We start from the raw sequence: 12,895 nt of genomic DNA, 5'->3' as shown, positions 1-12,895 counted from the left end.
TATATAAAATATACTACTTACTACTTGTACTACTATTTCTACTTGGTGGTTTTTCACTGATCGCGGGGCCTCAGGGTACAGATTCCCCACGATAAACGAGGAACTGATGTGATTGTGGAACATTTCAAATTGAAAGATAAACTGTGGGAGAGAAGTGCTGGTGAGAACTCCCCGTCAGCGCACCTCACACACAAACAGAAACAACGCAGCAAAGGTTCATTTGGCAGAGTGGGTCAGCTGGTGACGAACCAGCTGGAGGAGGAAGAGCTGGTACTTCGGTTGTTTACCGAGGTGAAGTGCTGTTTTTGAAATGGAAGAGAACGCCACCATTTCTGACAGATGGTGTGGGAACGTGTCCCTCTGCTGTCTTCCCTCCGGTCAGCGCAGCTGCCTGTCTCAGTGCCGTCTCCTCTGTGGACAATAACTGTCCAGTCTGTTTTCACAACTTCTCTGACTTATTTGATTATCTTTATAAGTTTTGTAGGAACAGTTGTAAAGACGGTAGTTTTTTTCTAACGGCCTCGGCCAGCTGATACTCAGCGAAGCAGCTAAAGTCAAATGAAAGCAGTAAACTGCAGCCACTTTTCCACATAAATATAAATTATTTGACTTCTTTGTCCTGTTGACATCAACTCACCAAGAAACCAAGAGAATTCAATTCAATTCAATTCAAAAATACTTTATTAATCCCAAAGGGAAATTATTTGTTGTAACTCGTTATTCTCATTTCATTAAGAGATGTTATAGATACTGATGGCTGTAGGCAGGAAGGATCTCTTGTAAAGGTCCATCCCACAGTGGATCCTAAGAAACTGGCTGCAGATGCCGTCCGATCCGTCCACCCAGACTCAGCTGGCCTCTCGGTTCCCCCGGGCTGTAGGACCGCCTCAATGCTGGACAGAACTCCTCCCAGTGCGATGGCCACTCCTCCCAGCAGCTGCTGAGGTCCTCGTCACTGCGGACAGCCAACTGTAGGTGCCGAGGGACGATCCTGTCCTTCCTCTGTCATGAGCCGTGTTTCCTGCTAGTTCCAGGATCTCAGTGGTCAGGCACTCTAGCACAGCTGGCAGGTAGATGAGAATGCATCCACAGAACATCCTTTTCAACTCATTTGAGATTTGGGGCTGTAGTTGAGATATTATTTGAGCTTTTGAGATGTTAATCAGCTGCTGTTGGTTGTAGAAAACAGCCTTGTTGCCATGGTTACGCATCATAACAAATGTCTAAAACTACAAAAGTTTCAGTAAAAATCCTTCCGGCTGCTCAGCATCTGATACTAGAGGAAACAATCATCCAAAAAATGTGATTTACATCCAGAAAAAGAGGAATTAAAGTTTCCAAAAGCAAAATCTCAGAATGAAAGTAACAGAGCTGCTCCAACATGCAGCCACCTGGAGCGGCGCACTTCTGGAAGCTGCTGCTGGAGTTAAATAAATAAATAAATAAACAGTGTAATATGTCGTCTTTTGTTCTTTTTCTGAAGTTGCATTTACCTCATTTTAGGTAGTTAGTTTTTTTTATTTATTATATCCTGACGTAAAAATACCAGATTTAAAAGAAGCTGCAGTGTCTGTTTGAATCAAAGCTGTTTAGATGTTCCATCACGTCTTATAGTGTGTAAAGTTAGACGACAGTTCCAGCTTTCAAAGAAGTACTTCACTAATCCCACTGATTTAACACAAGTCCAACTGATCGGCCGACACTTATTATTAGTTTGCTTTACAATCAGGGCACAGTGTGTTCCTGTGCGTCACCTCAGTGAACGACAGAAACACACAGAACCCGCTTCGTTTCACAACTTCATCTTTATCTTGTTTCCTTTTCTCTCATTTTACACTTTCTTTTAAAGCAACCAAATGAAACCTTCTCTAAGGCTGCTCCTCTACCTTCTCTCTTCCATACTGCCACGTTATCCCGAATCTTCAGGAAGAACGTGAACACACAGACGAACTTCTACCTGTGGCACACAATAATAAATTAGTGACTGGATGGAGTTTAGAAGCACTGCAGCCTCACCGTTGTTCTCGGTGTCTGAGCCGGACGACCTGCTCTGCCGCAGGGGGTACTTTTTCGCTGAGGTGTTTGTCGCCCCCTGCTGGCTGCGAGTGACCCTGCGCCCGGAGGAGAAGACTGACGCTGCCACTGCAGGAGTGGACTCTGCAGGTGAATCCAGGCCTTCATCAGGACCCCCAGCAGCAGGAGAGCTGCAGTTTTCTACAAAAAGGAAGAAAATGCATCTGAGACTCTCATCCACTGATTTTATTTCTCTAAAAATATAAAACTGAAAAGTATTCCACGTAAATGTTGTAACTCTCCCAAAGTGAAGCTCAGTCTTCTGCTGCAGTTACTAAATCAAGTCTCTTCAGGTCATAGCTCGGTCCATCGATTAAAAACACAAACAAATAAACCACTAAATGGATATTTAGTTAACTCCCCAGTTACTTATTAATGAGAACATGAAGCTTGAAGAAAAGAACGAAGTCACTCTTCTAAACAGCTCCTGGTTAATAATCACTTCAGCAGTTTTAATCCCTGCGCGTCCTCGAGCGGTGGAAGGAATACTTCTGGGACCTTCTCAGTCCCACCAACACATCTTCCATGAAGGAAACTGAGTCAGAGAACATGGGGGGAGGGTAACGGGCTGAGGTTGCTGAAGTAGTTAAAAAGCTTCATGGCTCTGGGGTGGATGAGACCCACCCCGAGTTCCTCAAGGCTCTGGATGTTGCTGGGCTGTACTGGCTGAGGTGCCTTTACAACATTGAATGGCCAAGATGGGGTAGAGGCAGGGCAGCAGAGTTGGGACCCGAAAGTCCCAGTTTCGATCCTCAGCCATTCCCACATGTCGTGGTGTCATCTAATCCCTAACTGCTCCCTGGGCACCTACACATCTACCCACTGCTCCACCTGGGTGCATCTCAGGTGAGATGGGTTAAATGCATTGTATGGAAACATACAATGATGACAACACATAGCACTTTAATACATTGGGGGCATAACCACTGGAGCGGCAGACTGGGGTGGTTGTCTCCCTCTTCAAAAAGGGAGATCAAGGGTGTGCTCCTATTGCAGGGGCATCGCTCTCCTTAGCCTCTCCAGAAAGATTTGTTCAGGAGGGCTGGAGAAGAGTCTGGTTGATGATCGAACCTGAGATTCAGGAGGAACAACGTGGACTCCGTCCTGGATGTGGAACACTGGACCAGCTCTTTACCCTCACTAGTGTTTGCCCAACAGGTGTGTCAGTGAGGCCAGGACCACCACCAAGGACAAAACACGTCCCACTCATAGTCCGTTTGCTCTCCTACCTTCAGAGGAGCGACTGGACCAGTCGCTTTAATCTAAACAGAAACATATTCACAGAGTGCAACATATTTCTATACAGATGTTATCTGTACAGTTGTATCTGGTTTGTTCTGAGCAATGACCTTTTAAATGTTTTATAGCTTTTAATCTCTCCTTTGAGCCATTTGGTATTTTATTCTAGTGTGTGTTGTGTTCTGTTTATTTAACGATGCACTGGTTTTCACTGACACAACTTTTAATTTCACTGAGCTGTAGAAGAGAAATGCAAAGTAGCTTCAGCTCCTCTTGGGATGTTCTTTTTTTTATCTTGGTCAAAAATGACATGAACCTGAGTGATATATTTAAAGTACAAGTAAAAAAAACGAACGTAAACATTTTTTAGCAGTTATCCTTTCCAAAACTTTTCAACATGCAAACGGTCTCTGGTTGGAGGACTTCTGCTCGAACCACTCAGCCACATAACAGTGGGGATTTTTGGGGGGAGTACCTTGCGAGCTGTGGTTGAGGCGCAGGGACGAACGAGTGAGGCGTGCACTGCTGCGTCTGTGCAGGTTCTCGGCAGCTTCGGCGTGTTCCAGGTCAGCAGAAAAATCAGAGTCCTCTGTCCCGTCCGAGCTGCTGCCTGCAGTCCTCTGGAGAGCAACAACAGTCACTAACAAGCACTGTGCTTATTTTAGGTGTCTACACGTCACATATGTTACTTTCTGGAACCAACAGATGTATTTGCATTCTCATTTTAAAACACTAATTATTTAACAATATTTTTAGTTACTTCCCTTCACCTCTGGCCTGATGAGGCTAATTGCTAACACCACTGAAACAGCTGGGCTGCACATACACAAGTATCCAAACTATGACCTGTAACTGTTTTACACAGGGAATCAATGAGCATCTCCACTCATGACATCACACATATGATTTGCATAGAGAATCTACTGCCCCCTCTCACACTAACCCGGATGTCCGTACAACATGGCTGCAACACAGAGATCCAGTTGTATAACTTATCAGAAAAAAACGTTCCCAGCGTGAAGTTGGACACGTCCGGCTTCAGTAAATACACGGACGTTCAGCTGAAACGTTGTCTGGAGTAGTTGTCTAAAATAGCATGAGTAGAGCGTGCCATTGGGAGGGGGAAGGGGGGTCATCCTCCACCAAAGAGATCTAATTTATGCTGGGTGGGGTATAAGGGTGGTTCAAACTATCATTTGAGCTCACAAATAATACAAATGTCAGAGCTCATCCTATTAAATATGACTTAAGATGCATTATTGAGTAATTCTAATTTAATCATGTGCATGTTTCTCTGCATTTTATATGCTAGGGTGTTGGGGCTATTCAACTAAACTGCTCAGAGGACGAGTTACTGAAAGCCAAGACTCAGGGGACGGACATCCAGCAGTTATTCTCATTAAGTTTGTTTTATGATTTAAAATCTAGTTTTATTTTAAAATGCTGTGAACAGATTATGTTTTAAGATCATAATAATTTATTCTAAGTGTTTTCACTCATGAAATCCAGTAACAGTACCTATTTTGTACCTACTCCTCTGCAGCTTTTTTCTGGCTATATTTAAATTTGAAAAGCCAAAACTCAAAATTGCTAACACCATTCATTAAGCAGTAAATAAAACGTTTTTTAAGATAATAAAAAATAAAAAGATTAGGTTAAATCAACTCCTCCGATGCAGTTGTGAGCAGAAATACATTAATGTGTGAGCGAATGTAGAAATCTGAACAATCACGCTTGACAGTGTGCGACCGTTTGACAAGTTCATAACAAGAGGCTGCGGTTTTAATTTGCATACCACCAATCAAATTAAAGAGGAGGCGGGACTTAAATTAGACGAGCCAATGAACGCAGCGCAAGTTTTGTTTCTGTCCAATCACAGGGGATGTTTTGGTGCAGACTCGAGTTCCATGCACTCAAAAAAAGAGCAGCCAGTTTCATCGTTAGCTAAAGCGGCCGTTATTTACGTTAAACAGGGACATCCTTCCCTTTTCCTTTCAGGCGGTGGCTATCCGGACTAAACTAACACAAAGCAGTGCATTCAAAAGGACCAAGAAACATATTGGAGACGACATTATTTTCTCACAACTATAAAATAACATAAGCTACTTTAGCTTAGCTAAACAAACCGACAGCAACAATGTGTCATTTAATTATTAGAAATATATATAATTTTGTAACATTAAACAAAACATTTAAATGTTTATGCCCTTTTGTTAGACTCCTCAGAGTTCAATTTGTATCTGTACATTTGCTCATATTAGCGATGACGTTGTGTTTGTTTCAGCCTCGAACAAACGTTTGTCTTACCTTTCTCCGTGGCATTTTAAAGAATACGATCCTGTACTTTGGGGAACAATTTATTTATGGTTACATATGTTTTGTAACCAAAACAAATCACCCGAGGGGACCATATAACAACACAACTGAAAGACGCGGACTAATTTCTCGATACTTCCTCCATCTCCTCTGTCGTTTTATTGCTGGTACGTCACCAAAATACTTCCGTGCAGAAATGTTCACTGTGGGTTCAGGTAGGGGTCCCGGTAAACTCGTACTTCAGTTTCAACGTTCTGCTATACATAATAGGTATTTAAAACTAATTAAAAAATACCTAAATTTCCTGTTTTGAAAATTAATTCAATTCAGTTTATTTATATAGTGCCAAATCACAACAAAATAATCTCAGGGCACTTTACAGGAACATTCACATAGCCAAGCCAAGTGAAGGACCAGAAGACTTGTTGAATCTTCACTTCGTCTCAGTCTCCCATCCTGAGCAAGCACAATGGCAAGAGTGGAAAGGAAAAAACTCCCTTTAAACAGGAACAAACCTAAAGAATAACCAGGACAAACAGCCATCTAAGGAGAGACAAACGAACACAGAGTGGCAGGTCCAGATGTGCAGTTGTACCTGAAAGACAAAAACACATCAAGGATAGAAAAAATAATTACAAATACAAAACAGGTTGAGCAGAGTAAGTAAAGACAGTAGTAAAGTGAAGAAATATGGTCAGTTTGTCCTCCAACAGTCTAAACCTATAGCAGCATAAAAGGATAGCTCAGGAAACCCAAGCCAACCCTAACTATAGGATTTATCAAAAAGGAAAGTCTTAACCCCAGTCTTAAAACTGGACAATGTGTCAGACTCATGAACAGAAACTGGAAGTTGGTTCCACAAGAAAGGAGCCTGATAACTGAAAGATCTGCCTATAAATTTGTTTTTGGAAGCTCTTATAACTACAACTACTATAAACTAAATTAACAACCTAAACGTTACATTTTGGAAGAGCTGTTCAAATTTGACCTTTCACTCTTCGTTGTGCTGAAGAAAGCGTCCCTGACATCATGAGGTGCACTGTAAGACATTCACGATGCTTCCAAACACCTGGGAAAGAAACCAAGTGAAAACATTAAGTTTTGAACGGAGAGAGGACTAAAGATCACGGATCAAGTACTAGCCATCCCTAAAATGTATAAGGAGCTGCTAAAATATTAATTAACTGCAATATTTTAGGCAACGTAAACATACTTTTCACTGTAATGTGGATGAGAATTTTAAGGAACAAGTTTTAATTTTTTCTGATGAATCAAAGGACTTAGGGAAAACAGTGTCTGTCTTCGTACAAGGCTGGAGTGTGATTATTTGAAAGAACATCCAAATTTTAAAATGTAGGCTACAGTAGAATTTGTTATTTTGATGGCTATAAAGAGGAGAACGCAAGTTTTAGCATGCAAAGTGTGCAGTGACTGTGTCACTAGTTAAAAGTATAAGGAATGTTTATACAGTAGTTTGAAGCCAACAAGATTGTATGCAATAAGAGGAGAGAAGGTATACTGAGGTATTTAAAGGTGTAAGGCAGCTCATGTAGGAATTCTTAATAATGAGAAGGTGGATTCATAAACAAAAAGTTGTTAAAAGAAGGTATTTAGATGTGCATACACACAGTGCCTTGCGAAAGTATTCGGCCTCCTTGAACTTTTCAACCTTTTGCCACATTTCAGGCTTCAAACATAAAGATATACAATTTATATTTTTTGTGAAGAATCACCAAGTGGGACACAATCGTGAAGTGGAATGAAATTTATTGGATGCATCAAACTTTTTTAACAAATAAAAAACTGAAAAGGGGCGTGCAATATTATTCGGCCCCTTTACTTTCAGTGCAGCAAACTCACTCAAGTTTTTCAGTGAGGATCTATGAATGATCCAATGTTGTCCCAAATGACTGATGATGATAAATAGAATCCACCTGTGTGTAATCAAGTCTCTGTATAAATGCACCTGCTCTGTGATAGTCTAAGGGTTCTGTTCAAAGTGCAGAGAGCATCATGAAGACCAAGGAACACACCAGGCAGGTCTGAGATACTGTTGTGGAGAAGTTTAAAGCCAGATTTGGATACAAAAAGATTTCCCAAGCTTTAAACATCCCAAGGAGCACTGTGCAAGTGATCATATTGAAATGGAAGGAGTATCAGACCACTGCAAATCTACCAAGACCCGGCCGTCCCTCTAAACTTTCATCTGGAACAAGGAGAAGACCGATCAGAGATGCAGCCAAGAGGCCCATGATCACTCTGGATGAACTGCAGAGATCTACAGCTGAGGTGGGAGAGTCTGTCCATAGGACAACAATCAGTCATACACTGCACAAATCTGGTCTTTATGGAAGAGTGGCAAGAAGAAAGCCATTTCTCAAAGATATCCATAAAAAGTGTTTAAAGTTTGTCACAAGCACCTGGGAGACACCAAACATGTGGAAGAAGGTGCTCTGGTCACATGAAACCAAAATCCAACTGTTTGGCCACAATGCAAAACGATATGTTTGGCGTAAAAGCAACACAGTTCATCACCCTGAACACACCATCCCCACTGTCAAACATGGTGGTGGCAGCATCATGGTTTGGGCCTGCTTTTCATCAGCAGGGACAGGGAAGATGGTCAGAATTGATGGGAAGATGGATGGGGCCAAATACAGGACCATTCTGGAAGAAAACCTGTTTGAGTCTGCAAGAGACCTGAGACTGGGATGGAGATTTATCTTCCAACAAGACAATGATCCAAAACATAAAGACACATCTACAATGGAATGGTTCACAAATAAACGTATCCAGGTGTTGGAACGGCCAAGTCAAAGTCCAGACCTGAATCCAATCGAGAATCTGTTGAAAGAGCTGAAGACTGCTGTTCACAAACGCTCTCCATCCAACCTCACTGAGCTCGAGCTGTTCTGCAGGAAGAATGGGCAAAAAGTTCAGTGTCTCCATGTTCAACACTGATAGAGACAAACCCCAAGAGACTTGCAGCTGGAACTGAAGCAAAAGGCGGCGCTGCAAAGTATTAATGCAAGGGGGCCCAATAATATTGCACGCCCCACTTTTCAGTTTTTTATTTGTTAAAAAAGTTTGACACATCCAATAAATTTCATTCCACTTCACGATTGTGTCCCACTTGTTGTTGATTCTTCACAAAAAATAAAATTTTATATCTTTATGTTTGAAGCCTGAAATGTGGCAAAAGGTTGAAAAGTTCAAGGGGGCCGAATACTTTCGCAAGGCACTGTATCTTTCTAAAACTTGAAGGGATACGATTTATCTGGAAGGGATGAATTTCAGAGTGGTAAAAATATTGGAGGTTTGAGACTAAGTAAAGGCAGTTTTTAATAAGTCAAGTAAATATATTGGTTACAACTAATGAGATGAACAGAAGAACAAAGAACAATAGTCTGGACACAAAATCCAAATGACTGTGAGCAGCCACAAACGGTACAGCATGGTTTAATGATATGCAGAAAGTGGGGAGTTGTGTGAAGAAATGAGACATTTTTTAAGACTTTGGACACAAGAGGAATACATTAATACATTTCATTAAAATTATATATTTTAAATATTTTTTATTTAATTTAATAGGTGGATGGAAATATGATACAATCCAGAAAATTGCAGCACTGCAACTAAAAGAATGCCGACTGCTGCTAAAACCTACAGAAGAAGAAGAAAAAGTCACAACTGACATGGTGATCTTTTTCCGGCACAACACCGGAAGTAAGAAGCGAGATCGCTCTTGGGCTGCAGGGTTCTTAGCATAACCGAAGCTAGCACGCTGTATTTGACGTGGGGCGACAGCACCGTTTTTTGACTCATTTTGTAAAAACTCCAACTCTTGCGCTTATCACTTCACAAACGTCAGAATAAAAAAGGTTCACTCTGAAATTCCCCGTGAAGCTAACAAGGACATTTTCCTCCTGACTGAGTGTCCAGTAGTATGGCCGGGAGCACCAGCAAGACTGTGCACGAAATCTTTCACAGCATGGAGTACGGACCTGCCTCCGCCTCTAGCACCGCCACTGCTCAGGTGAAGTTCTTTGTCATTTGATAATCATCTTTAAAACATTTTGTAGTTGTAACAAACAACAACAACAAAAAGGCACTTCTTAGCAGCTTAATTCCACTCCAGTGTGAAGAATGTAATTTCATTAGGAGTGAAGCGCAACTCATCATGTGACCGGTCTGTGCTGAAGGAGCCCCTCATTAAATTAAAAATATTTTTCATTGAAAGTCATACTAAAACTAACTATTTAAACGCTTTAGTTTGACAACGTGTGGAATTCTGATAATTGAACAACAAACCTGATTTAATATTGTTTAAAATTTAATTTAAAATCTAAATTTAAAATCTTTTTATTCAGGCAGGGTTTTAATACCTAGCGGCACAATGTGCAGTTTTGTTGTGATTTTTTTTTAAATTGACTTTAACTTTTGTATTTTGAAGCACTTTGTGCACCTTTTGGCTGTTGTAAAGCACTCTATAAATAAATAAATGTTGATTGACTGATCTTCTACATGGGTAGGTTCCCAAAGTTTTCACTTTCTGACCCCAAAAAATGTGTTTGAGAGCTTTTTGAGCCCAACTCACTGAAGTAAAACAACACAAGCCAAACAAATAAGAGTATAAATGTTAAACTGTCTTAACAGCCATTTAATAATAAAAAAAATCTCTTAATTACTATATTTTATCTCTTGCAACATATCCTTTATCATTTATACTTAAATATTTTTCTGTGTATCCAAGTATGTCTGCTTGGTGTGTTACCACAACTGTAATTTTAAATGGTAAAAATTGGTTGAATATTTTTATTAACTAAAGCTTGAGCTATGTCAGTTTTTTCCCTTTGTATTTGTTATTGTCACAGATAAATGTGCATGTTTGTTTTGTTCCAACAGGCACATATGTAGAATTCACTCTGTATTATTAGTTTAAATATTTATAAATAGGTATGTTGATTTTGGCGACTTTTAGGTCTTATAGGGAAGTACCGGTACACAAAAATACTAATATTACTGAAGTTTCAGTTTTTTAAATAAGTGGCTAATATAAAGCTGAATTGCTTAAATAGTCGCTCTATAAGAGAAACTAGCCCAAATCGTGTGGTTTTGAGAGGCAGAGCTCTGTACTTTGGTCTTAGTAAATAATTGATGCAGTAACCAGCCAAACAGAAGCAGCATCTTCCTCACTAATAAAATCTGAGCCTGAAAATAAACCTGAAGATTTCAGAAGACACGTTTAAGAGCGTCAGTGCAAAAACATCCAGCATCCATCAGCTTTTTTCTTCAAAGTCCAAAAGGGGTGATTCAAAGTTCTCATTTTCACAAGTGTACAAATTGTACAGAGGGGGGGCAATGTTGACCTTTTTTTTAAAAAAAAAAAATACTCCCTGTATGACCAACATGTTGCTATTCTCCCACATGACAAATGACCAGTCTTGAAATGACCACACAGGCCAGTTCTCCTTCTAGAGGTTCAGAAATCACAGATGAAGCAGCGTCAAGCTCAAATGTGAGCTTCCAGAAATGAAGCAGGCGGAGCAGGATGTTTTACCGCCAGCAGCCCTTCCTCATGCAACCTGCGCTCAAACCTGCATCCTCAGGACTACAAGGTTGCAACACTGACCGCCAAGCTACCACGGCCCCTAATAACTTTTTAAAGCCCAAATATTCCAGAAAAAACAAAACGACTGGAAGACCGTGCAGCTCCTACTAACTCATTTCTGTACGAGCTAACGTTAATTATCAACTGAAATTTAGTCCATGGGATCTTATTTAAACAGACGTACAGATCACTGTACAAACAGCATTAGGAAAGGGGGCAAAGTGACACTAGCTTTACTACGTAAAATGTTTTTATCAGCAGTTTCACGTCGCAACTCTGGGGCAATGCTGCTGCTGTGGAAAGAAGCTCTGCATCAGGGCTGCACAATGTACTGGAAATGTATTATTGCTGTATCAGTGGGTGTAATACCATTATCTCAAAGAGCTGATGCATCACAGGCATTTATATTTGAAGTACCTGCATTGATATTCTTATATATTAGGTCAATCTGACAGACTCGCTGGTCTTGATGTCCATACCTGGATTAGATGACAGAAGAGAAAGTGAAGATTGAGGAAAATTTGTGTTTATCACAACAGATATCGTCATTTCAATATTAAACAATAATATTGTACATTATAAGTTTTTTTCTAATATTGAGCAACCCTTTTCTGCATAATTTTTAATCAGCATGAGGTTTTCGAGGGAATCCCTGGAAATTTTTCTCCCCTGTAAGGGGACTCCCCAGACCCAACAGTTTGAGAACCCCTGCATTAGAGAACACTAGTTATATTCTGACTAAGCACATGCACACAGTATACTCCTCTTTACCTGAAAATTTCTGAGAAGTAACAGGTACACAGGGAAAAACCCTCAGATGTGTGTCTTGATGCATGCTCAATAATCCAGGTAGATTATTATTATTACTTTATTTTACCAGGAAGAAATCCATTGAGATCATCAATCTCTTTTACAGAGATGTCCTGGAAGGTACGATACATCAGGTCCTCTGGACCACCTTCTCCATATGAGAAGGTGCCATTTATAAAAGTGTTTTTCGAAGCGGGGGCGAGGGGGCACCAGGGGGCCTCAGAAAGCTGGAGAGAAGATTTAAAAAAAAGCAAAAATAAAAAAAATATATTTTATTTATTTATTTATTTATTTATTTTAATTACTGTAATAAAATCAAATCTATTTTTCCAATAAGTATTTTAAAATATATTTTATAATAATCTATATAAATATTTATCACCATGCTCATCTTTCTGATTGGCTGCCAGTCATAGCCATGCTTCAAGTTCCTGATGACAAAACCACACTAGGGTGTGAGACCAGCTGTGCCATGAATACACTGCTACCACAATGATAAACTTCACTTCAGAAGCTTGTTTGCAATCAAGGACCTGTCATAACAAAGACCCCGTCTGTTCTTAATACACGCCTAAAGACCACACCAAGACCCTCCGAAGACCAGCCATCATCATATCAACTCTCACCAAGTCAACTTTCACCACGTAAACTGTCACCACGTCAACTTTCACCACATTTTCTTTCACCAAGTCATCTTTCACCGCATCAACTTTCATATCATCAACTTTCACCACGTCATCTGTCATCACGTCAACTTTCACCACGTCATCTGTCATCACGTCAACTTTCACCACGTAATCTTTCACCACATCAACTTTCATATCATCAACTGTCACCACGTCAACT

The 12,895-nt window shown here is 40.3% G+C and overlaps 2 protein-coding genes across 2 annotated transcripts in view; one reads left to right on the top strand and one right to left on the bottom strand.

Annotated features, from left to right (window-relative positions):
- The window catches only part of LOC119421976 (histone acetyltransferase KAT7), a 30,299-nt gene extending 24,525 nt beyond the window's left edge, over positions 1–5,774 (bottom strand). Inside the window, exons 1-3 of the mRNA XM_037689332.1 lie at positions 5,620–5,774; positions 3,788–3,932; positions 2,006–2,214 (exon numbers count right to left, since the gene is read on the bottom strand). Of these exons, the coding sequence (XP_037545260.1) occupies positions 2,006–2,214; positions 3,788–3,932; positions 5,620–5,634 (369 nt within the window). The 5' untranslated portion in view covers positions 5,635–5,774. The remainder of the gene's footprint in view (positions 1–2,005; positions 2,215–3,787; positions 3,933–5,619) is intronic.
- Positions 5,775–9,574: 3,800 nt separating this feature from the next.
- aldh16a1 (aldehyde dehydrogenase 16 family, member A1) overlaps positions 9,575–12,895 on the top strand; it is a 16,398-nt gene continuing 13,077 nt past the window's right edge. Inside the window, exon 1 of the mRNA XM_037689405.1 lies at positions 9,575–9,664. Within this exon, the coding sequence (XP_037545333.1) occupies positions 9,575–9,664 (90 nt within the window). The remainder of the gene's footprint in view (positions 9,665–12,895) is intronic.

The sequence above is a fragment of the Nematolebias whitei genome, chromosome 15 (assembly GCF_014905685.2).
Source record: "Nematolebias whitei isolate Nwh7 chromosome 15, NemWhi1, whole genome shotgun sequence".
Taxonomy (NCBI): Eukaryota; Metazoa; Chordata; class Actinopteri; order Cyprinodontiformes; family Rivulidae; genus Nematolebias; species Nematolebias whitei.
The sequence above is the reverse complement of the archived record's forward strand: the minus strand, read 5'-3'. Positions and strand labels throughout refer to the sequence as shown.